The 25,208-nt window shown below is 40.2% G+C and overlaps 2 protein-coding genes and 1 long non-coding RNA gene across 6 annotated transcripts in view; 1 reads left to right on the plus strand and 2 right to left on the minus strand.

Moving 5' to 3' along the window:
• Positions 1-43: 43 nt before the first annotated feature.
• apodb (apolipoprotein Db) lies at positions 44-5,916 on the minus strand. 2 transcript variants are annotated; one of them, XM_067577896.1, is made up of 5 exons: positions 5,822-5,916; positions 4,075-4,219; positions 3,306-3,427; positions 2,545-2,630; positions 44-1,031 (listed from the first exon to the last, which is right to left on the minus strand). In XM_067577896.1, the coding sequence occupies exons 2-5, from the start codon at positions 4,183-4,185 to the stop codon at positions 799-801; spliced, it is 552 nt and encodes a 183-aa protein (XP_067433997.1). In that variant the 5' UTR covers positions 4,186-4,219; positions 5,822-5,916; the 3' UTR covers positions 44-798. The 2 variants fall into 2 exon arrangements, with proteins under 2 accessions (XP_067433997.1, XP_067433998.1); XM_067577897.1 differs by having other exon boundaries at positions 4,075-4,190; positions 5,822-5,877.
• Positions 5,917-8,939: 3,023 nt separating this feature from the next.
• Positions 8,940-25,208, minus strand: part of LOC137173773 (rho GTPase-activating protein 21-like) — an 86,693-nt gene continuing 70,424 nt past the window's right edge. For all 3 annotated transcript variants that reach the window (XM_067578849.1, XM_067578847.1, XM_067578850.1), the window contains 17 exons: positions 22,011-22,157; positions 21,796-21,898; positions 21,584-21,620; positions 21,084-21,203; positions 20,110-20,409; positions 19,200-19,264; positions 18,910-19,058; positions 18,623-18,765; positions 18,369-18,527; positions 17,926-18,004; positions 17,725-17,798; positions 17,553-17,642; positions 17,340-17,465; positions 17,184-17,225; positions 16,313-16,418; positions 13,611-13,642; positions 8,940-11,985 (listed from right to left, as the gene is read on the minus strand). In XM_067578849.1, the coding sequence (XP_067434950.1) occupies positions 10,279-11,985; positions 13,611-13,642; positions 16,313-16,418; positions 17,184-17,225; positions 17,340-17,465; positions 17,553-17,642; positions 17,725-17,798; positions 17,926-18,004; positions 18,369-18,527; positions 18,623-18,765; positions 18,910-19,058; positions 19,200-19,264; positions 20,110-20,409; positions 21,084-21,203; positions 21,584-21,620; positions 21,796-21,898; positions 22,011-22,157 (3,479 nt within the window). In that variant the 3' untranslated portion in view covers positions 8,940-10,278. The remainder of the gene's footprint in view (positions 11,986-13,610; positions 13,643-16,312; positions 16,419-17,183; positions 17,226-17,339; positions 17,466-17,552; positions 17,643-17,724; positions 17,799-17,925; positions 18,005-18,368; positions 18,528-18,622; positions 18,766-18,909; positions 19,059-19,199; positions 19,265-20,109; positions 20,410-21,083; positions 21,204-21,583; positions 21,621-21,795; positions 21,899-22,010; positions 22,158-25,208) is intronic.
• On the plus strand, positions 14,559-14,869 carry LOC137173774 (uncharacterized). The gene is made up of 2 exons (XR_010925238.1): positions 14,559-14,646; positions 14,678-14,869. It is a non-coding gene; the product is annotated as an uncharacterized lncRNA (long non-coding RNA).

A 25,208-nucleotide genomic window follows, 5' to 3' on the forward strand; every position in this document is an offset into this window, starting at 1 on the left:
CTTCTTTATTCCTCAATGAACAACGTTCACCACATAAACACAGTTAAACCATTAATGAAAACAGCTTTAATTGACATACTGTAGAACCCACCTCCATGTTTTTTCAATCACCAAGAATATGACGTTTAACTGCAACATTATCCACCACGTTATTTTACATTAGGTAAAATGTGGTATAAGAATATGAAAAAAAGAAAATATTACATACCGTAATTGCAATATGTATTATTATATAACAACAAATTTAACTGAGCACTTGTCTTGATGTAGTTTTGACAAATTCAGTTCCCCTTTTAAAGCACAGAGCAGCTACTGCAGAGATAAAATAGAAAAATATATCAAAACAATGAGTGAACTTGTTTTTTGTGAATATATTAGCCTGTCAGAGATATGAGAGACAGTTATAATATACAGATATTTAGATTATACTGTAAAAATTAAAGTAAATCATACTGAGATTTGGTTGCTAATGTAATTGCGATATGAGCTGCAGTATTGATTTAATACAAAAAAACACATTTTTATATCAAATAATCAAATATTCAATGTGTATATGTTATTAAGTTACTGAATATATTTTTCTCTTCCCATAATTTATTTTTTAGCATCCCAAAAATACAAAAAATCAAATTTTGGTGAGATCCAATAGAAATTTAAATAACTGAATATGAGTAAAGATTCTGCAGGTCAGTATCTTGCTCTCTGACCCAAATCTGCATCTTCTCATAATAATATGAGGAGTCCAGTATGTTTATGATACACAGTATAATCCCTGTAGGTGGAAGTCTCCAGGACTCCCTAGTTGTCCTTGCAGCCTTTCTGATCCGTAGCTTTCATCCTGAACAGGTCGATTCCTTCGTTGATCATCAGCTCTTTGGCGTAGCTCACGGTCTCGTAGGGCAGGAAGCGTGAGCGGCTGAGGATCCAGGCGTAGTCGATGTGGAACAGGCGGAGGATGTCGATGCAGGAGTACACGACGGCCATGCTGGTGTAGTCGGTGGTCAGAACCCAGTATGGGCTGTAGGGAGTAACTGGGAGCACAGAGAATACATTAGAATATTTTACCATACATCTTTTTGTAAAGAAGAGTTATAAAACTGACTTACGAAATATATCAACACAGCACAATTCAGATACAGAAAAAGAGGCATTAAAATGAAAAAAATTGGAAAATTAGACTTACATAAAACTACTTTATAATTAATAAAAGATGATGGATCACACTCAATTGGATAACTTGATCTTGATCTGATTGTATTCAGGTAAAACATTCAAAATGCTCCATGATTTTATAATGATCCACCCACTGATTTAAAATATTTTACAGTAAATGTGTGTTTTGTGCTTTAAAGGGGACGTACTGTACATTAATACGATCATTTCCAGGACTGCCTTTATGTTCTGAGGCTCAACTGGAATATCTTTCATTTGGAGGGGACAGATACAATATACATAGAGAATTGCAGAGTAATTATCCAACGCAATGCATCACAACATTTATAGCTACTGTTAATGTCCAATGTCCGTCCCTAGAAGAGCCTTTAAAAATCATATTCACATGATTTACAGTTACAGTCCTTATTGACATTATACTGGCTCTTTGTTAGCTTATGTAAACAAGTTGGATTTAACTTTTTTTTACCTTTGTCTATGTTTAACATAGACGTCCGACATTATAACAGTATATAAATGACAAGAAATCACAAAAAGCATGTCTCCTTTGTTTTCATCTTTGACTTTTGAATGGAAATTCGATTTCAACTCAACTGTCAACTGTTTATACTGTAAATACTGACGGTGTTTTTAGGGGTATTTTAGATCTGAGTCTTAGTCTCATTGAGTTGTTTCAGATATTTGTTGTTTATTTGACTTATTTTTCTCTAGACAGGCAGCAGTTGGGTCGCTTATAAGAAATCTTAAGTTGTCTTGAGGATGTAATACTTGAAATGACTTAATGAGAAATTTCATTCCTGATTTACACTGCAGCGTTTTCACTCTGACACTGTGATGTAGTTTTGAGACGTATATTTCTGCTTTATGTTGTTTGTCTCTCACTCATCGTTGTTGCTTCCCGTTACGGCTCAAGTCTGTTACGGAGGACAGAAACTTCTACTGAGATGTACGAACACCAGAATAAATTATAATGATGATTCAAGGCTTCCACAGACAGACAGACTCATTGTTATAGACATTACAAATGCAGTGAGGCTGCTGCATCATGTGTCAGCTGTTATCTTCATCATTCACAAGGTATGTGTGCTCTCAGATAAGCTCAGTGATGAGTGAAACGGCTGCTATGTACGAAGCAAAAGTACATGTTGCTTTTCTGTCCGATTTCTGTCTTAATTCAACACTTTCTACAATGCAGTAAGGAACTACGTTATATAATGATTCTAGTATTATAATTATTGATATTAAATGCTTGATTCCAACTCATTTTAACAATAACAACCATAAGCACAAGAGGGCTACAAAGGAAAATAAAGAACAAGAAGAAGAGAAGTGAAGAACTCGAAGGAGGCGACGACAAAAACAAAGACTTACAATAAGAGAAGCTGACGCCAAGTTTGGCCGGTTCTCTTGGGTCATGAACCACTGCTGTCCCCTCTGCCTTCCTCAGCTTGTCTTTACTGAGAGACAAAGACAAAGAATACAAAAATTTAAACATCCTTTATTGAATTGCTACAAGGGAAACAACATATCAGCAGATGTACATGCTGACTTCTGCAAGTGAGGAGCAAAGTCAAGGTAACTGCTGAGGTAAATGCTGATTCAAGACTCCAGCAAACCCAGTAAGACACTATCACTGTAAGGACTGAATTAAGTGTCTGTCTTCTCCCAGAACATATGAACATTTTACCTCCTGGTAGAATCCAAAAACAAATAGTTAAAACCCTTTGTGTCTATTCATGGTTATCACACCTTGTACAATCCTCCATCTGAGGTCAATAGAAAACTTGTGCAGGAGCTTTGATATTTGCTAGTGAGCATTGATTTAAAGGAATAGTTTGACACGCTTTTTCACTTTCTTGCCGATAGTTGCATAAGAAGATTGATACCGCTTTTACGTCTATACAGTAAATATACAGCCAGCAGCTGGTTAGCTTAGCTTATCTTATCTTGGCAGAAAGACTGGAAACAGGGAAACAGCTATCCAGCCTCTGTCTAAAGGTAACAAAATACACCAACTAGCACCTCTAACTAATTAACATGTTACATCTAATTTGTTTAATCCCTACAAAAAGTGCGGTTTTAGAAGAAGTTTTAGAAGAAGTTGCAATTAAAAAAAATCCCTCAATACTCACTAGAACTGAGTGTTCAGCACCTGGATGGTACCATCTCTCCTTATGCCGTAGTTGGCCTCAATGCACTTTCCCCTCTCGAAGGAAGCAGGAAGCTTCTCAATCTCGTACCACCTGCCCAGGTACTGTCAGAAAGGTTGAATAATGCAGAGAGGTCAGGGGTGGATAGACAACTGCCTGGGACCCCCAACTAAAGGGCCCCCAACAGCTGTAGTTTTATTATGATGTTTAGATATGAAAGATATTGAATTATGTTACTATTCTAACTCATTGCACCTCGAAATAACTTACAAAAGGCCCCCAAAGCACTTTAAAAAACTGTATACTTCTACTTCAGAGGAAAACACTGTACTACTACATTTACCTGACAGATAAATGTTACTGGTTACGAAGCAGATTCAGATTTTACTCATAAAATATAACAATTAAAATAGAATTAAAAGCTCTACGTTGAACAGATGTTAAGTAAATATAAGTAATAATACTTCTCTTTTATTCTTCACTTTTAAATAAAAAATTGAATGCAGGACTTTTACAGTACTTTACTGTGTGGTATTAATAGTTTTACTATTGATAGTTAATAGTTTTACTTTAGAAGAAGGTTTTCGGTACTTCTTCTATCACTGCCAATACCAACATTCCCAGTTAGAGGAAGGGTGTATATTCAAGCAAGACATGTTTGCCTGGAGCCCCTTAATCACTAAATCTGCCCCTGAAAGAGGTAACATGATGTCTGAATTGTGTAGTGTGTGTGTTTATGTTCATGTGTCACCTGCTGAAGGTTGAAGCCGGGCTGCACCTTCGGAGTGGGACAGGGACCCCAGTGATAGGTCTGCGCTGAGACCAGAGGGAGCAGCAGGAGGAGGAGGTAGACAGTAGACATCGCTCCTTCAGGAGTGGAGGGGAGATTATAAAAGCTAAAAATGACAGAAATTATGTGGCTGAACCTGTGAGGCAAATTAATGGATATAACAACCTTAAATCCATCTCTGTGTAACCCCGGTGTCTGAGGTAAGAGAGTGGAATGGACAATAATTTAGTTTTTAAATAAATTTAGATGTAAATAGTTGAGTGTGGGATTAAAATTTATGAGTAAAATTGCTGGTTTTAAGTCCTCTCCACTCAAAAATATGTTTTTTTTCTTGATGGTGGAAAGTTTCTCTGTGCTGACCTTTAATCTCAGTTTGAGCTGCGTACCCACTAGCATGATATGTGACATCACAACTAGCTTGCAGCCAATCGTGGTCCAGTATGCAGCTTATAAAAGTGTGATGTGGAACCTTGAACCTTCAGTGCACTGAGAACGGACTTCTCATTGATGTAGGAATCATCTTGTGCCCAGTAGTCAAACTTTTTACTACTAATTACTCTACTAATGTAATATTTAGATATTCTGGACTTTTCTAAAGGAGAAGGAGGAGATGTAGTTTTAAGAATGTTTCACAACACTATTGGACTTTTTTTTTTTTTGTGGGAGAAAAATGCTCCAATTACATCAGATACAATTGATTATTACAAGCAGATGATTTTTATTTATTCATATATTTATTAATGTCTGTTGACATGAGGGGATTCTTGTAAAATGTTTTGTATTGTGAAGATTTTCCCGAGAAATTAATTTTGGGTTATTTTGTGAAGTTAACTTTGAGATTTTGGGTTTAAGTTTGAGATTTATTCATGTGCTTTTTGCTGGAACCAAATGAATCATTGCACATCTACACTGGTAGGATTATTGATATTTTTAGGTGTTTTATTACATTTTCAAAAGGGTCAAATTTCAGATAACAGGACAACAAAATACCACCTGTCTGTCACAATCAAGCTTCAGTTTAAGGGTTACTGTTTTTTTTCTAAATGTAAAGTATGACTGTGTGTGAACAGGCCTGACTATGGGGTGTGTTTGTTCACTTTGGAGGGTTAAACCTAAAACATCATTCTTATCTAACTTAAGTCCATACTGGGTGCTGATGTTCTCCATCTACATACCTGAAAGCATTTACATTTGATCTTCTATTGTTACCCAGAGAGATGTAAAGTGCTCGACTGGGCGTAAACGGTTTTACACAACAAGATAATAGTGGAAACACATGCCAGAAGAATTTCTATCTGTTAGTGGTTAAGCACAGCTTCATCCTCTTATTGTCTCTTCACACAACATCACATGTCGCCACACTTGTTCTGCAGGTTTCACATAACACTCTGCACCTGAACTCACATGTCAGTAGACTTCTTTACATTATTGTATAATAACAAAACAAACATTAGCCTTCATAGATTTGTTATTTGTCACAATATTTCAGCATAATGACAAGGAGACAAGCTGTAGTTGAAATATTATAAAATATTATATAATAAAAATACAAATTTAGGATCACAGAGGATAAACCCAACACGTAAATCTCCTTAAAAACAGTATCATTTAAATATCATATAGCAATAAAACTAAAACTAAAACAACATTTACCCCTTAACTATGCAGTTTAGTATAATTCCCATCAACCTTCACTCCAAACACCTACCTCAGGTGTGTACAGATGTCGGGCGGAAGACGTCTTCACTCTGTCCTGCAGCTGTAGAGAGAAACTGGCTGCGCTTCTAAAGCTCTGCAGTCAAAATACAGGTTGGGAGCTCGTTCACGTTACGTCACAACGACAGCACGAGGCAGCTCATTAGCCAAATTGTCATCATGTGCACATTCCCACACACACACACACACACACACACACACACACACACATTTTGGAGTGCTTTATTGGATGACGTGGCTCAATATTAATTGAGGAAAACTCTATGTTTTAAGAATAATGATATTAATTCTTGAATATATTATGGATATTAAATATATATTACATTTTTATTTAGTTTTAATTACAATTATGATCTATCTATCGATCTATAATACATCCAGGGGCCTCTATTGAGATTCTTTTGTTTTACAACGACATTTCTTACGCAAAATCCTTAATCAAATAATTGTATATTAATTGCTTTCACATGGAAATAATAATAATAGTCAATTAAAATAATGACAATATTCATGTTTAGTATGCAATATGCACACAATAACCAAACCTATTCTGGTTATGTGAGGATATATAACATGTTTGACCCTCAGGTGACCTCACAGAGCAAACAGGCTATTTAACTGGCTGCCTTCACTTTATTGTCTGAGGACCTTCAGTTGTGAGGTTACACTTTTATAAACATCTGGAACACAATATGTACAATTAAGATTCTATAAGCAACATATTATATTTATCTGTAATCTCGCAATACGAGAATTCACAGTCATACTACATACGTAACCAATAACTGTAAGTAAACAGTATGACTGAGTATTTGTGCACGAATTTTACTTTTATTATGTATTATAATAAACTTTATTATTGCACTGATGGTTTATGTTTATCTCCTCTCAGCTGTTACTGTGTTCAATAATTAATAATAATAATAATAATAATAATCAGAGTTGTCTCCAGGCTTTGAGCTTCACTTCCATCAGAATGAACCTGAGAGCAAAAACAAACATTACTTTTGTATGATTTTTTTTTTTTTTTTTTTTTTTTAAAACATGGACTTACTTTAAAAACTCCAGAAAAGTGTTTGAATGTTCGGGTCAAAGGTCAAACTGTTTCCTTATACCACCGTGGAGATGTCGACACTGCTACACTGTGAAACTCCAAAACTATTCCAAACCTTCAACACACTATCAAAAACATTCTCTATAACTATCCTAATCTTCCTCAAACTATCAAAAACATTCTCCAAAACTATTCCAAACCTTCTCCAAACTATCAAAAAAATTCTCTAAAACTCTCCTAATCTTCTCAAAAAATATCCTACTAACCTAATCTACTCAGAACTATCAAAAACATTCTCCAAAAATATCTTACTATCCTGATCTTCTCCAAATGATCAAAAACATGCTCCAAAACTATTCCAAACCTTCAACATCAAAACATTCTCTGAAAGTATCCTAATCGTTTTCAAACTATCAAAAACATTCTCCAAAACTATTCCAAACCTTCTCCAGACTATTCCAAACCCCAGTCATTTCACTGGATTTGCTGATTGTGATTGAAATCTCTACGTATCATGACATGAATATATTTACAGTGAACTCTGAAAAAAGGTGAAATATTTGTATGAAGTCTGGTGAAAGAATGTAAAAGATTAGTGAGGCTGCAGCTGAATCAGAGGAGGATTTCTCTGTAAATCAGTGAAAACATGTTGTTGTGTCTGTAATCTCATTACTTATGATACTTTTTGGACTTTTAGAGCAATTTAAGAAATGAGAGAATATCTTTTTGAAATGGTGTCTAACATGGCAGTCCGAAATCTCCCATAGGTGTTCAGTTGGGTTGAGATCTGGTGACTGTGAAGGTCACAGCATATGATTCACATCATCTTCATCCTAATCAAACTGTTCAGTGACCCCTCGTGCCCTGTGGATGGGGCCATCGTCATCCTGGAAGAGAAACTCCCATCAGGATAGAAATGTTTCATCCTATCCAATACAACTTTGTATTGATTAGTAGTGATCCTTCCCTCTGAGGGGACAAGTGGATCCAAATCATGCCAGTAAAATTCCCCCCAAAGCATAACAGAGCCACCAGATCCCCTCACTGTAGGGGTCAAGCATTCAGAAACCTGGACCAGTTTTTCCTTTGATTTGTCACCTGTCTGTACCAAATGTTATTCATTAAATGTTTAATTCTTACATACTGTTCTCTTCACAGTATCTCCTCATAATTAGTCAGAGAGTTCAGAGAGAGTACTCTTTATGTTTTACACTATTTGTTTATGGAGGAAAAAACATTATGGTTGTATATTACCTAAAACAGGAAAACTGAATTTTAAAAGTTTTAAATAAATACAAGTCCAATTTAACCTGGAAAACTCTCTTTATGTATCAGCTGCACAAACAAAGTTGAAATATTTCCATTTTTGCATATTTCTGTGTGGGAAAAGTTGTAAAATTCAGGCTAAACAAATTATGTTTTGGATATTTTTACTGCTCTTAAATGTAAACAAAAAGGGTCAAGTTTGACCTGAACAGTATGTAAATGTTAATGTGTTGTTTTATAGACCAGTAATTAGTTTGTGTCATTGATGTTTAAACTACTGCCATCTAAGGTCGTTGACTAGTATATTATTATTATTACAATGTATTATTAAATCAACAGGAAGGAATACTACAAGACCTTAACAGATGTATTACGTTTGTTAATTAGTGCTCCAGTAAAAGCAGCAATACTACAATGTAAAAAATACTTATTCAAAAGTAACAATCTGAATATTCAAAGTTTACTTCAGCACCAGGTCATACAACTGTCAAATTATGGTCAAACGTTGTTTTTTTTTACATTTCCAGATGTCACAAGCAGCTGTCAGCTTTCAGACATGTTTACTCCACTGCAGCTTTCTAATCTTTAATTTATTTGCATTTTAATTTGAGTTACTGTAGCAAATTTACAGATTGACTGTTATAATGTGGCTTTATTAGTAAAAAGGGGAAGATATGTAATAAATTCTTTTGTATTTTGGCATTAATTAGGAATAAATCATTTCCATGTCTATTATTCTTTCCAGCTGTTGTTAGTGATATGAAACAATGAGACCAAACAGACACGACAATCTAATAAAGATTATTTATTTCCAGTGTTTGTTGAGGGAGGGCATTGCACCCATGATCTGCTGTACACAGGCGAGATGTTCACTGTTCAGAAAACGTTGTCTCATGCAGTTTCAAAGACAAAGTTTTTTTCTCCCAGGTTTTAAGCGCCCATGCATTTTACTGCACTTGAAAAATACAGATGGGGGGGGGGGGGGGGGGGGGGGGGGGGGGTAAAAATGAAGTAAAACTACAATAAAACACAGACATTGATGTAAATTTCAATGCTGATGTCGCGGTGAGAAACTAAAAAACAGAAAGGAAAACAAAACAAAAATCTCTGGAATGCCTGTGAGATTATGCTCTTCTAAAAATTTATTTTTTTTAAAAAATTTCCTTCTTGTCTTGACAACTGTTGGTAAAAACAGTTTAAAAAAAAAAAAAAAAAAAAAAGAGGCACTTTTTTTTTGAGATAAAAACAATTCACACATATGTAAAAACTTACTTTTTGGACTATAAATGGACACAGTTTGGAAATAAAAACTACTGTACCAAGCATTACATACTCTAGTATCAGCATTTCATTATGTTTTTCAGTCTTTATTTGATAAAACTATAATAATCCTCCAGTCCCTCAAGCTAATATCTGGCTGTTGTGACTGTGCTGTGAAAAAACAAAACAAAAAAACAAAAAACAAAAAACAAACTTCCCACAGCACCCAGCTCAGAAAGCAGCCCTCGATTATATCAACATACTTCAAGTACAGGCAAAAAAAAACAAAAAACCCAAAACACATACATATTATTTTGAAAATGACGATACTGTCACAAGCAACTAGTGTTAGTCCAAATACGAAAAGAGTTATACATTCTTCATACCGCTTATAATAGGAAGAACTGAATGATTCCTTAAAAAAAAAAAAAAAAAAAAAAAAAAAAGGCTTCCTCCTGCAGAGTCGCTAACGGATTCTTCAGTAATAGTCAATTCATTAGTGCTGTAAAACATTCCACAGAGTTCATGTCTGTCCTATTAACATCGTCACATATCGACAGCGAAGTCACATTCTTGCGTTAAAGGAGGAAGTCCCGTGTTCTTTCCGTGTCTGTTCCAGTACGGCCAACGAGTCAGTGGAATTACATAAAACATCTCTTCAGCATTATTCCAGTAACAATCATGTTGTGAGCCTATACACAGTATGTACAGTAGATACATAAAGTATACTTTGTAGAAAAAATATTGTGCAGTAACCTTAGCTAAAATACCCACATTCGTACAATTACGCATTCATTCTCTCATGTTTTTTTTTTTTAAACCCCTCCCCCTCTTTCGCAGACACACTAGACAAGACCGCTCTTGCCGTTTCACAGATACTGGTAGAACCGTGAGCGGACGACTTGTGCTCCAGAGAGTTTGTGTGGGTGCGCGTCTGCTGCCCCGATGGAGGCTTTGCTTTTGTTTGCCAGCCCGCTACCGTTAACGTGCTCCCCCGTTAGCGGCTGCGCGCCCGGAGACGCGGGAGGAGGCGGTCTTTCGGGAGCTACGTCCGTCTGGGCTTCTGTGTTGTCGTCCTCGGGGACGGCTTTGGGCGCGACCACCTCGACGCTGAACTCCGAGCCTCCGCCCCTGCACCGCTCTCTGGTGATCCAGTCCCGGATGGATAAGTCCTGAGAGGAGCATTTGGGCTTGAGTCGGTCCAGGGCCGACAGTTCGGCGGCCTGGTCCACTCCGCCCTGCTCCCTCCAGTCGTTGATGACCGCCAGCTCTGCGAAGTCTCTCTGCCCGCCCATGGTGTGCCTCCGCCGGATGTTCTTCTTCTTGCCGCGAGCGTCGGGAGTGCGGTTCTTCTGGGTGAACATGTCATCGGCGGACGTGCGTAACCTGAACTTGAGCCGCTCGGTGATCTTAAGGTGCCAGGCCGGTTCGGGACGCTCCGACTCGCTACGTGAAGACGAGCTGAGGCTGCTGGTGGACCGCCCCTTCTTCATCACCTCCAGGACTCGGGACAGCCGCGTGGAAGACTCCGCCCTACCCTCACTGCGCTCTCCGCTGCCCGCAACACCTTCCACCGATGATTCACTGTCGGTTTTCTGTCTTAGGGACCACCGTCTGGAGAGGGTGTCGCACTCGATCATCTTGTGCGAGGGGAAGAGGCGCCGTGCTTCCAGTTTCGGTGTGGTGCTCCCTTCGGCTGCTCCGCCTTTTACTTCAGTCTTTTCCTGACTCTGCTCTGGGCAGGGCGTGGACTGGCTGTTGCCGCCTCCCGGAGCGAAAACCGGGAAGTCGCTCTCGCTGTCTGTCTCCATGGGTCGTCCCTCGCTGATGAGCTCGCTGCGTTCGTCGTCCGCCTCCTCCCCACCCTGCAGCTCCGGGCTGAGCGCACTCGACTCTGCTCCGGTCAAGAACGTGATGGAAGAAGTGGTGGAGTAGTCCGAGGTGATGGAGCTCACCTCCGCACCGGCCGACGCCCCCGCACCTGCTCCCAACCCGGTGCACGCTCCCGCTGGCAGGTCGGGGGACGTTCCTCCGGTCCACTTTTTCGGCCGTGACCGCTGCACCGACGCTCCGGAGCTCATGGTCCCGAGGTCGGAGGTGTTTTCATCCAGCTGGGACGGGGGATCCGACATGGAGGATTTCCCTCCGGCGACCGTTTGGTAGCTGATGTTGGGAGAGCCGGAGATTTTTGGGGACGGGGAGGGGGAAGGTGAGGGGTGTCTGGGTGGAGTCTTCTCCTTCAGGAATGAGGAGTTTCGATGCTCTCTCTTGGCTTTAGGTGTCAGCTCCACAGTTCTCCCGTTCTCTTTCCTCTCCTCCGCCCGTACTTGTTGCTTGGCGTTGGGTTTCGTGTTGGGGCTAGGGCGGGTCTCGCTCTGCGTCTCGGTCTGGAGGCTGTGGTGGTTCGGCTTCTGGCCAGGGATTTCCTTCTTGGGGAAAACTGCATCCAGATCGTCATCTGAACTGCTAGGCTGCGGCTTCTCCTTTGACTTCTTTCTTTTGCGGCTGGCTGCAGCAAAGATTGAGGAGACCAGGAGCTCTCTGCTGCACTGGTCCTTCCCTGAACCCCAGGAACCCTGCAGAAAGGAAGGGACAGGAAGAGAGAGAGCAGAAAAAAACAAAAAACAAAATGAGGATTTATGAAGCTGAGAACCAAGAGGAGGCACATCACAGAGAAAAAAGAACCCTTCACCGCTGTCTGAAAACTTAAGTCTGTACTCCACCTGCTCCCGTGAAGCGCCACAAACCAGAAAAATGGGACAGAGAGAGGAACATTAAGAGGCGTCATTGACAGGGAGCACATTATTGATTCCATGCCAGCTTTAAAGCAGAAGCAAGAGAAGCAGCAGCACAGCGTGAACTGATGCAACCCCCTGCAGGAGCCCTGAGGAGCTCTGAGGAAAAGCAGCCAGATAGCAGCGGTGCAGCGATGAGATTTACTCGGATTTATTTTTTTCCCATTTATCTCATCACAAGCGACTGTATAATCCCGAGCTTCTCAGCCACAAGTATTGAGTTTAATGTGTCACGAAGCGGGACTTTCATGACAGATTGTAGCGTTTTAAAGGCGTTAGCGACCTTTTGACATGAAAGACTGTGGCTCACTGGACGTACAGTAGGTTTTCGTCTGGTCAGTTCTCATAGACTATTCACAGCATAACCTCAGTTCACCCACATTACAAAGCAACACAATGTCTCATTTAACTCCAGTGCTTCATAGTCATGCAGATAGTTTTATTCCTCTGGGAGATTTCTGCTTCCACCTTAATACAACAGGTGTTGATTTTTTGTTTGTGGCTCACAGCAATGATAAAAAAAAAATCCCTTTCTTAAATTACAATTAAACACAATTACCTCTTTCCAGAAATAACTGTTAGTTTGGATAATCAACAGTTTTCAGAGGGACAGTTTCTTCTATGGGCAGTAATTTCAATAAACACTGTTTACACTGAGGTTAGTGTGTTATTTTGGAGTAACTACACACTGTGCAATAACAGTTTAAGCTATGTTGAATTGTGTAATTATATGACTATGATATAAAAAGAAAAAAAAAAAGTGGATTGGTAAGGAAATTGATGCCATGTCTCTGTTGCATCACTCTCATGTTTTGAAAGTTCAGTAAAAACCACTGTTTTTTCAAAAAAGTTTATGACAGTGTATCCTGTGTCATTTCATGCCGAATTTTGATGAAGATGTGGGTTGTGGTAGCAATCACTGTGGGAATTTGTTCCTCGGACACTCAGGTTATCTTTGGGAGATTCAGGATAACGGTTTTGGTTTGAAAACTTGAGATTGAGATTTTGTCTCCCCATTCAGTCAACTTTTATCTGGTAAAGCCTAAAATCACATAGTGTATAGAGGGCTTTCCTGGAACATTGTTTCTAGAGAGAGTATTGCTGCTGATTTTCTTAACGTTGTACCTTATCAATGTTGTGAGTAGCACAATTCTCCTCCATTGTTTTGAGATGGAAACAGACATCTAAAAGCTGGACACATGTAACCATCTGACCATTTACAGTGTAGACACCACTAGAGGTAAATGAAGAATGTGTTTAATTTTGTTTTTAGGGTGAAACTGCCTTTTAACTGCGCTGCGATAAGTCTATTTGATGCTGATCTCGACTGGAGGCTTCACCTACCTCCTGTCATCCTACACTAGCAGTGGCCTGAGAAGGTTCACACTGGGCACACACACACTCACCTTTGACTTAGCTGAGTCACTAGTCGGTGAATCTGTAGGTAAAAGAGAAAACAGAAAGACATGTTAGATGATTTGAAAACTGCACATCTACTGTAGGACATGGGAAAATGAATTGGGGAGGGAAAAAAGGAAAAGAGAACCACGTTGATGAAGAGGATCATGTAGAGTGAAAACACAGAGCAGACAAGACTGGCGACACATGTGAGATACACACACATACAGTACATGAGCAGACGACAGGCCATGCTGCACACACAGGACAGATGAGCTCTACGTTACACTCAGGTCCACATCTACATCATGACAAGCAGCGTTCTTTCCCAACCCTGACACTAACCAAAACATCCAGCGTCCAAGTCAAATAAAAACAGAAACTGTGTGGTCACAAAATCCACAGAGATATCGTTTCTTAAAAGCTATTTGACACAGAAGATGTTATCAACAGAGTGATACTGAGTGCAACTTTGGCGATGAACATACAGATGTGTTTAACAGCAACGGAACAACAGAGTGAGTTGTGTGCCATGCAAAACGAGAATGATGACTGATTTTGTTTATGGATAAGGCTGCTGATATTCTAGGATTTTCATATTGTCAACAAATCTCATGCAGAGCCAAGTGAGTAAAGTGTGTGCATCCAAAACCTGATATAGCTTATTCTTCTGTGCCATGGACCTCCATTGTGGCCCAAAAACTATTAAAAACCTGTCAATGAGCCACACTGCTCCACTGGGTGACATGTTCCTTCACCACAAAGTGTTTTGGGCATGTTAGTTTGTTTAGAAATGGCTCTTAAGACTAATAACAATCTAAAAAGAACTTCAGTGCTAATTCAAGAGGTTGTGTTATGTAGCACAACAAGCCTTACACAGAACTACTCTCTGGAGAATGAAAATGTGATCACTGTTATTATTCTTTGGAGCCGTTTTTAAACCAACTACTGTAACCGTTAATCTCCATGGTGAAGAAACACGTCACCTAGTGTAATGTTGTGACTCACTAACGTGTTTTTAATAGTTTTTGGCCAACAAAGGAGGTCTACGGAACAGAGGAATATGATATATCAGGCTTTGGATACACACACAATACTTGTAAGAGTGTTTAGTATTTTCTCATTTATACATGACCAATACAAATGTAGTAACATCTATATATAAAATAGAAAAGGCTGAATTGGCTGTTTTTAATCTTTTTTATACAACTGTCAGTATGATGCCTCAGTTTTGTTACCAAAGACATACAATCAGTCGCACAAAAACTCTGAAATAAAACTGTCTAAAACATCTTTTTTTAAAATTTAAATCAGGAACTATCTGATTGAAGACATTTCCGTCTGCACCAGAAAAGCACTGAGGTTTGATATCAAGCTCCACAGATTGAGCTCCTTATGTCTGACGATGCTGCTCAGCTGAGCTGACGAAGCAATGGCGACGTTGCGGTATGTGGTGACATGAGTTGCCATGACAACAGTGACACGGTGATGACAGAGGCGGCTATGGAGGAAACCAAAAAAAACAAAAAGAGAAGTGACAGGGGAGTCACAGAGGGGCTAGCTATATGAAAAGAGAGGACACTACATGAGAAAGAGAAAAAAACTATAATCAGTCCTCACCTCCTCATCCTCCGTTTTTCTAGCTAAAATTTGTTTTTGTGTGACATAGCCGAGCCCCCCTATACACCCCTTACAATACAGATGATGGCACGATATGCAAGTGCACACTGACTGGTGACGTAGAAACCATACCATGCTATCTCTCCTGTTGGCAAGCTTGCGAGACAGTGAGGAGAGACAGCGGAGAGCCTTTCAGACAGTAGCACCGGCCTGCGTAAGGTATGTTCTGATAGAAAAACCCACAACACCGGACACCGTACAGTACCGTGTAGCCGCTTCGCTTCCCCTTTTCGTCACGGTTTTCTTTGTTTTAATGCTTTTTTTTTCTTTTTCCTTTCTTTCTCTTTGGCATTTCTTGCGCTTAAAAGACCTGCGGGTTCCTGCAGACTAGGCAGCTACACTGGGGGCAACAATCCTCCTTCTTCCTACAGTTCCAGCTGTCCATCACGGACATTATAGAGTCCATCAGTGACATCACGGTGTGATAGACTCCTCCCACTTGGCCTGTGTCAAGATCAGTATGTGTGAATGCTGGGAAAGCCTTTAGGACACCCGACAGAGCCTCACTAGAGAGAGGAATCAGAGGTCGCCTTTCACTGTAAAAACATCTATTTTCTGACGTGGGAAAGAACGTATTAGTGCAACAGTAGGCAAGATAAGAGGGAGAGTTCGATCAAAAGGATGTATTAAAGTGGCAGAGGGATGGTTAAAAAGGGAAAAGGGGCATCTAAGTTTAGTAAGAGTCTGTTTAAAAGATTAACAAATACCGAGGGAGGGTAGATCTATTAAAGCAAATGGAGAAGCGTCACAATTTATTGCATCCCTTCAAGTTTCGGGGATGCAGATAAATTGCCCACTGAAACCCACACAGGCGTTTGGAGTCATGGTTAGCCATAGACATTCCTATCTGATGGCAACAGCCAAAGAAGCAAAAAGGGGAAGCTTGGCCTAGGGAAGAAGCAGCGTTATCATCAACATTTGTTTCTAGTTCACACACGCCGGCCCCTCCTTGATCACAGTGCTCAGCAGTGAAAAGGTTAGAGAAAGGTTAACCCACCACAGAGTCGGTCTGCCAAAGGCAGCGTGTTACCTGATACTTCACCCTGCGATGTGCCTGTGCGACCGATGTTGGTGAGCAGGTGGTCGATGTTGGGGACAGGCTGAGACTCCACCGCGCTCTCCTCATGGGACACGGTCTGGAGGAGCACAATGATAACAGAATCACTGAGACTGCTGTTTGAACACTTTAATCTCTATTTGTAGACTTTTCTTGAATTTAATACTGAGCTAAAGTCTACAAACGTCTTTTGACACCTTGAAAAAAACAACATACTGCCCTGGAAAAGCTCAAAAATGTGTTCTGACTTATTGTAACGTCACGTGGATTTTTGACCTTCAGTGTGCAGAATGATATATTTGCAGAGTCGCGCCCTTTAGACGAGCCAGATAATAACATCTTAGTCAGAATATGTGTCAGATATCAATCGGAGGCTGTCAGACTGTGCTCGTAATGCACAGTGAATCATTCATTTGCGGAAAGTTTCTCTGCGCTCACCGTAAATCTGAGTTTAAGGCGTGTACCAACAGGCATGATTTGTGACATCACATCTAGTTTGGAGCCAATCAGGGTCCAATACGCAACTTACACAAGTGTTATGTGAAAACCTGAAACCTCCAGTGCACGTACACTGAGAGTGGACTTCTTAATATTGTGTTTAATATTTAAAATTTCATAGATTCTGGATTTTTCTGTGAGGGAAAAGAAGTAGATGTAATTTTAAGAATTTTAAACTAAGTAATTCAACTTTTTTGTAGAAAAGCCATATCAGATACAAGCTATTATTCTGACAAGACTAACTTTCTATGTCTTAAAACCTGTCTGGAGGGAATCTTTAAGGTCAAATATAAGACAGGAGAGAGACAGAGGTAAAGAATCTCATGGCAGTGATGCCTGAACCCACCACTGGATCTCCGTTTCCATCTTCAGTGAAAAACCAGTCATACTGGAATTAAAAAAGACAACAAAACAAATTAAGTTTTGTATTTTACATGTGAGAATTTGGTTTAATTGAAAAAAAAAAAATCCATGAAGGGAACACTTAAAATCTGTTACTCACATTTTGAATGAGGGTCTCTACTATCTTGTACTGGTCTGGCATGTGAGTCACCATATGGGTCATGTTGTCCTCTGTGGTGCGCACCAGAGTGGGACCAAACACGATGGCCAAGTTCCTCGGTTCCATCTAACACACAAGAAAACCAAGTTTTTATTGTACATTTTGCAAATAAACTAAACCAAAGTCAGTTTAAAAGAAAAAAAAGTCACATGCCTTATTCTTCTCTGAGTTTTCAGCAACAGTTTTTAGATGAGCTGAGAGGAACTTGAGGGTTTCATAATGATGATCAGGTAACTCATGAAGCTGTAAGGAAACAGACATTATACCACAACTGTAGACATGAAGGTTGGATCAGAATGAAACAGAAAATGGCAAAACAACTCACCAGCCTCTTGAGCACTTTAAGTCTCTCCACTGGGTCCTCTATTCTGTTGGCCTCTATGAAGTCTGTGTACTTATCTGCAAATACCAATTAACAATTTAAAGCAAAGGAAGGAGGTAAAACACAGTCAACATGCTGCAAGGTTGTAGTTCTCATTTATGGCCAGTAGATGGGGTGCAGAACCTTTAAAAAAAAACTACTTACCGTTTGTGAACAACGGCTCTGGAAGCTTTCTGAAGAAGGATTTAAGTAAACTGCTGATCACGTTGAGATCCCTCCATTTCTGTAAAACATGATATTAGGGAATGATGGGAAACTGTGCAAAGAAAAACTGGACTTCTACTCAACATGTATAATGATTCTGGGCTCACAGGAACATTTTGTCACATTTGGAAGGACACAAGCTCTGAAATATGGATATAAAACTATAAAACACAGCTAAATGACACATTACTGGCAAGTATACAGTGTGGAGAATGTCAAAACACTGGCATGAAAACATCACTTATTCTGCGGGCTTGAAAAATCTTTCAGCTGTGCACACAGCTGCGTTTGTCCCGAACACATGAAAGGACAACACTTGAGAATGTGAAACTCCATTTCATAGTTTAATTAAAGCAACGGCGGATCGATTAAGTGGCACTCACATCGTCCTGGATATCGATGTCGTTCATGCCCTTGTTATTGAGCTCCTCCTGCATGTTGGAGATGGCTGCGTTGTTTCCAGGGACTCTGTAGATGCCTGTGTACTCCAATCCTCTGTCCTCCACCAGCTTACAACAAACCTCCACGATCAGAGGCACGAACTAAAACACACGGAAATACAAAAATGTTTAGCTCTAAATCGGCAACATACATGAAAACCCTGCTGGATTTTATATTTTATCTGCAGCCTTGTTACCTTGTTAGTCTGTGCGGGAGGACAGTCATCCAGTCTCACTCCGAACGTGACTCCAGGAGACGGCTTCTTCTCGAAAGGTTTCCTCATCAGCCCCGGGATGCCCTTCCTCCACGTCCCTTTATCCTTGGGAGGGCTGGTGTCATCTGGTGTCAGAGTGCAACAAACCAGGAGAATATATAAGATAGAAACAATGCAACTCTTTACGCTCAGATAACTTTTTTTCTTTAGACACCAAGAGCTTTGACAGAACAAAACTGTATCATATACACATTTTTATTCTTTCCTACCTTTGTGCATGTTCTTTCTCTCCTGCTCCGGTTTGGGCGAGTGTGGACTCTGTGCTTTGGTCTCTCCTTTACCTCCCAGCAGCGTCTGTCTGATGCTCAGCGACTGGCGTGACGGTTTGGGTGACGGCTCTGTCTTGCTGCCTGTCGGGCTGGGAAAGACGCAGAAGTAAACGCGAAATGAACTCGGGTTGGAAGATATCCACTCACATCTGACTACTACACAGCACTGTGTGAAGTTCTCCACAAGTGTGAGGACCTCCCTCCTCCCTCCTCTTCCTCTTACCCCTTACCTCATCAAGGTGTTGTACTCCTTGATCTTCCGGCTGATGAGGTCATGGCTGGTAAAGGCCGCGTTCTAAAAAAAGAAAGGAAGGAAGGAAAGGGGAGCAGACGACACAAAAGATGGTGGTTAAAGTATAAGATGCAACAACTCCCCTCACCCCCCCCAAACAGGCTATAACGGATCTTTATATAACCTGCTGCTATCAGGTGACACAGGTAAGACCATTGGAATGTCGTAGTAAGGACAGTGTGGTTAGGCCCTCAAAAGAGAGGAAAGACGGGATTAAATTTCTAATGGTGGGAGACCCGCCTATAATAAGACACAGTGGAGAAAGCATACTGCTGATAATGATATACCCAATACATTCACTCATTATATGCTCAATAACGTTACATTTATGAAAGGTCTTATTGTTAGAAACGCTAATCAACAGCAAATAAACTAAATCTACACACTCCTTTCAATTTTATGAATGCATGAGGAGGTTTATTTGCAAGATCAACACCCTTAAAGTGCTATATAAGATAAGCTATAATCTGTTCTGCTCCATTCGTGGATAAGTGTCCTCCATAGAAAAACATTACCAAAAAGTAAACAGAAGAACGTTAAACTGCGGAGCTTCGAGTCCTGCTGTTGGAAGTCAGCAGGTTTAGCAGTGCCAGCAGTCGTATTAGTGGACTCAAAACAATTAGAAAATATTAGTATTTCAGCTGCCAACGACTTGTCATCAGAGCAGTGCTGTACTGTGATAGAAATAAGGTGGAAATGATTCAACATGAAGTTGAAAAAACATCCCAGTGAAGCAAAGTGGGCCATGACTTAAACGTGAGGAGGCCAAGAGGACACGACCGTCAGTTAAATGGACAATAGACTGTTATATAGTAGGTGATGGGGCTCAATGTCTTGTGCCTTCTAACCTCCTCATCCAGGTTGCTGTTCTCCTGTATGACTCTGATCCAGGCCAGCATGTCCTCTCGGTCCTCAGCCTGGAACAGATACTCGCAGTCCGACGTCGTGAGCCGCAGCACGTTCTTTCGCTTGGTGTCGCTGTAGGAGATGTCGATCAGACAGGCCTTGATGCTGATTGGCAGGGGTTCGTCTACCGCTTGACAGTTGGCGTGAGCCTGCCCCTCCTTTTTGTCTTTATACAGGCAGAGGTAGTGGCCTCGCAACACGGCGTACATCTGTTTCCAGGGGCGCATACCGCCTCCGACACGCTGCGGAAAATAGGTCACGAGAAAGGAGGTGAGTTTTGCAAAACAAAAATAGAAGGAATTAACTCTTTTTTTTTCTCAGTCAGGTCAGAAACGTTTTCTATTGTTGCCATCATAACACATAATCACTGCCTCGGGGACGATAGAAGACCTCGTACAACAAGGTCAGACTGGTCACACAAGTGAAACATTCAGGAGGAAATAAAACAAATGTAAGTGGATACACTCTGCAAAACAAGGGCAGCCCTGCTAATGTTTAGAAACCAAGTTAGACAGTAGGTCACATAATGCTTCCTTATTTATGTGAGTGAAATAGAGCTCGACTGATAAATCTGCTGATATTATAGCTCTTTGTATTGTATTGGTGTATGTGTTGGCTAATAAGTAACAAGGAATTACTGGACATGAATGCCAAATTAGATTTCAGGACATTTAAAAACAGTGTCACCATTATTAAGTTTGCAAAAACACAAATCAAAGGGATCCGAATCAAGATTGTTGTTCATATCAAAATAATTAATATCGGCCCCTATATCGTTATCGTTTTATCATTAACTTCCAAATGTCAAGGTTGGTATCTGCCTCATAAATACAGTATCTGTCAGGCTACGGGGGATACAAACATGTTTACGTGTGTGCATGTTTGAGTTATATGATGTTTTTTAGACACTACACACCTTGCCCTTGTCTGTGTTAAGCTGCTTGAAATGCAGCAAACCTTCCTTGGTGGCGTCGCAGAAGACATCCGATGAAGAATCTCTCCTGGACCCTGAATCTTCTGACGACCTGTCAACAGCCTGTGGTGCATCAGAAAATGACATGAAGCTTAGAAAACACTTAGAAACCTAAAAGAGTTTCCTAAATACATGGTGAGATCTGTGACTATTGGCGCAGTAGGAGAGCTAATTATGCAAACTACACCCTAAAAATCAATCATTAACCAAAAAAGACTGATTTTGTCTGTTAAAATATAAGTTGTTCCTTTTACAGCTGTTTGAATTTTCCATAATATATTCAAACGTCAATAGGAGGACTTTTATCTTCTGGGTGTGAACTAATGAGCTGATAAACCTCAAAGCAGGAAATGCAGATAAACCAGTCATATAGCAGGTGTGCACAGCTGGCATTGAGCTGGCAAGCATACTCATGTTTGATTACAGATGCAGATAGTACTCACCTTCTGGAGACTTTTCAGACCAGGTATTAAGGACCTCCTGAAGGAAAGAGACAAAAATATTACAGTACTGAAAGAGAGAGAGCAAAAAGGAGCTGATATATCCATTATTTTATCCCAAAAAACGGGTATAAAGGGTTTTATTTGCTTGTTTTTTTGCCCTGAGCAGTCTTTTATACTTCCACTGCGATGACACCGTTGTGGGTACAACCTACCCTCTGCTTTCTTCCCGGTAGTTATCCAGACCTTCGTCGTAGGACTTGGACCGCTCAGTTTTAGTACCAGAATCTGACTCAACAATTGTGAGACGGAGAGAATCTATTAAGAGAGGGTCATATAATTATTTGAAACTGTCCATCACCTGTAATGTTAAATTCAGTAATTGACTTTGGTCTAATTTATCTGCTATAATATGAAAAAAAAACCAAACCTTGGTCATGAGACAGCTGGCGTCGGATGAGAGGGGACGGAGAAGGGGGGCTGGGTGGGCTGGTGGTGATGATGGGTGCTCCAGATATCACAGCTGAGGCAGGAATGTGTGCGCTCTCCTGGTCAGTACCGGGACTAGATGGTTCATCTGAGGACAGAAACAGAAGAATTTAGGTACAAAGTAGGAGAACGCTTTATATTTTGGGTTAGAATTGTGATTAAAGGATGAGAGGAGGAATAACTTTAGCCTTAAAAAGGTACGTATCATACACATTTCCAGGTCTGTATTTTTATTCTGGGGCACTACTGGAATATCTTTGCATTATTTACAGTTAAAAGAAACACCTTATTTATCTTATACTGTCTGAAAAAGGCTGTTTTAAGTTCCTGTCTCTTTAAGGCCCCCGTTGAGCCAACTCTGGGCCGACTTCTGGCGGCTCGGGAGGCTGCGTAAATAAACTATAGTAGTAGGCTTTCACTTCTTTTTCTTATTCTTTACTCAAACTGGAAACTTCTCACATACATCCATACATGTTCAAGCCCAAATCCGATCTGAAATATTGAGCGGACAGCCATTTACGGGCAAGCTTGAGCAATCTGACATCATCAGGAAGTAGAAGTAACATCGCAAACAGGATGCAGCCCAGGCTTATGACTTGCAGGAAGTGTTTTTACACACATTTTTAACAGACATCCGACATTATAACGGTATATAAATGACAGAAAAATCACAAAGAGCATGTCATGTCCCCTTTAAGTCAGCTGTTAACAAATATCACATTGTAAATGTAAGAATCAAAAACAACGCCCAATTCATCGCCGCTATCTTTACTTGGATAAACATTTCAGCAGAAAGCAATAAAAGGCTTCGATAACAGCTGATGGGGCGAAAGAAAAGTGATGCAGACAGAGACGCAGTCAGCCAGTCGATAGGTTCTTCTGTTCTCATAACTTGCTACACACCTTTCCTTTTAAATAAACATACGTAGAACAGTCATCTAGCTAACATTACATCATCGCAGACGAGCTTGTGTCGTAACGTCTGATATGCAATATCAGCGCAGAAGGCGAGCCCTAAAAACAAATGAAGAGAGGCGTGCGATGAATCATATCTGCGACTGTGATGATGCAGGTGCACAGGTGAGACCAAATGTGGCACTAGTTAACACAGTGTCCCTGAATAAAGTAGAGCGAGAGCTGAACGCGGTACTTCGTTCTTGTTGTTGTGCGATGCAATACCTTCTTTGTATTATGGTTTTACAAATTAATCTCAGGAAATATTTACTTAACTTTATGAAAAACCCCACATTCACTTTCATTTCCAAGTACAGGGCCAAAAGAATAAAAGGGAAAAAGATCGAAAAGATTAAATTCCTCAAGATGCCAAAGCACTGATGCAAAACCTTTTCTCTCAATGGCACAACTTAATATGAAACATCTGACCTGCTTGTTAGTTGTGTACAAAGTACCCCCCCCCCCTCCTCAAAAACCTCAAAAACAAAATGTTGCCGAGCCAGGCTGAGTCCTATTTCTTTTAATCATTTTTTTGTAACACTCCATCGCTGTTGCTGGGAAAACTGTCTGACACCACAACTATACTGGAAATACACTTAATCACCCATTTGATGTTGAAGATTGCATTCTGACCCATATAAAACTTCAGCTATCATACATAATCAATATGAAAAAAGGACAGAAAAGATTACTGGCCTTAACCACAGATTAATGGGAAGTGGTAAGATCTAAATCTAATCTAACCTACATTTAGATACAGATAAACAAAAAGTGAGAGCTGAGGAGGGTGTGTGTGTGTGTATATACTGGAAAGCAGTGCCGGAAAAGTTTATCCAATAGAGGTTCTGGGGAACTGAGAAACACAAAAGCTGCTCTGATTGGTTAGTAATGAGTCACCAGTGAAGACATCAACGAGGATGTACGGTCGAGTTCAAGCTTGTTAGGTTTATGTCAGCTGATAAGTCGGCTCAGATGTGGAAAAAAACAAAAAAAAAGCCACTTAAAAAATGCAAGAATTCCTCCTCATCATAAAGACGGGACGTGACATCTTGCATGTACTTCAACTATGCCAGTTGTGTTCTCTTCCCAGTATAAAATGTTTGGCAGACACTTAATGTACAGCAGTTGTTCCACTTATTGTTTGGAACTGTAATATGAAATCTAATTGAAGCAGATTTCTGCAGGAATGCTCTTATTTTTTTTCTGTTATGTCACAGTCCATTAGGACAATGTTCTTAAGTTTCTCTTGCTGTACAGCTCTGAACACTGGGGGATATATGAGACATTTGAGGGAGGGGTGGGGGGGGTGGGGGGGCAGTGGGGGTATTGAGTTGGAGAGCAGCTCTGTGTGAATGTGCGTGTATCTAATGACTGTATGTTTCTGTGGGTTAAATACGTCATGGTTGCCTACAGTACAATGTCACGTAATCACACACCTGACACGATGTCATCCTAGAGTTCAAAATGTCACCAGGAACTAATACAGTTTAAATATCTCTGTAACTTGTGTCATGTACAGTACGTATTAAATGACCTTGAACAAGCCGTTTCATAGCATGTTGATTTTTTATTCTAATAAGTGTCTTCGTCATATTTTCTCAGGGAAATACCCAGACAGATGACACCATCGTTACCTCTGATGATCCACAGTATATTCATGAATAGATCCCCTTGTAGTTTGATTAGCAGGGCAACAATGGACGTGCTTACACTTGATTTTCAATGCATTTTTATGATTGAATGCACAAGTGCCAGAAGGGGAAAGATGCTTTTATTTTGTTAAAGGGGCACTCCAGCAAATTAGCATTGCACTTCTATAACGTAGGGAGACTTAAAAGCAGCTGATCATACAAAGAATGGTCAAAATAAAAGCAGCAGAGGGTAAGATATCCTGACTTTAGTCAAACTCCAGACACTGGATCCTACATTTCCCATAGTGCAACCACTAGCATATTTCATTAGACCCTCCCTACCTGGTGCTCATGTGTTTCAAACTCTAGGATCCGAGTTCACAACACAAGCTGAAATATCCATTAAAATTTAATTTATTTTCAAGCCCAGGTTGAGTTTTTTTCCCCCCACTTGACAGAACTCCTCCAGAGCCACAGAAGACATTATACAACTGTTTAAAATCTGTGAAATGCCCCTTTAAGTGTCCACAGATCAGGAGGACATCCCACACGTC

The sequence above is a fragment of the Thunnus thynnus genome, chromosome 21, assembly GCF_963924715.1.
Source record: "Thunnus thynnus chromosome 21, fThuThy2.1, whole genome shotgun sequence".
NCBI classification, from domain to species: domain Eukaryota; kingdom Metazoa; phylum Chordata; class Actinopteri; order Scombriformes; family Scombridae; genus Thunnus; species Thunnus thynnus.

Coding starts and splice junctions, on each gene's coding strand:
- apodb (XM_067577896.1), bottom strand. CDS start 4,185: ATGTCTACTGTCTACCTCCTCCTCCTGCTGCTCCCTCTGGTCTCAGCG. Junction 3,428..4,074: donor CCGGCTTCAACCTTCAGCAG/GTGACACATGAA, acceptor CCTTTCTGACAG/TACCTGGGCAGGTGGTACGA. Junction 1,032..2,544: donor TGGCGTCAGCTTCTCTTATT/GTAAGTCTTTGT, acceptor CTGTGCTCCCAG/TTACTCCCTACAGCCCATAC.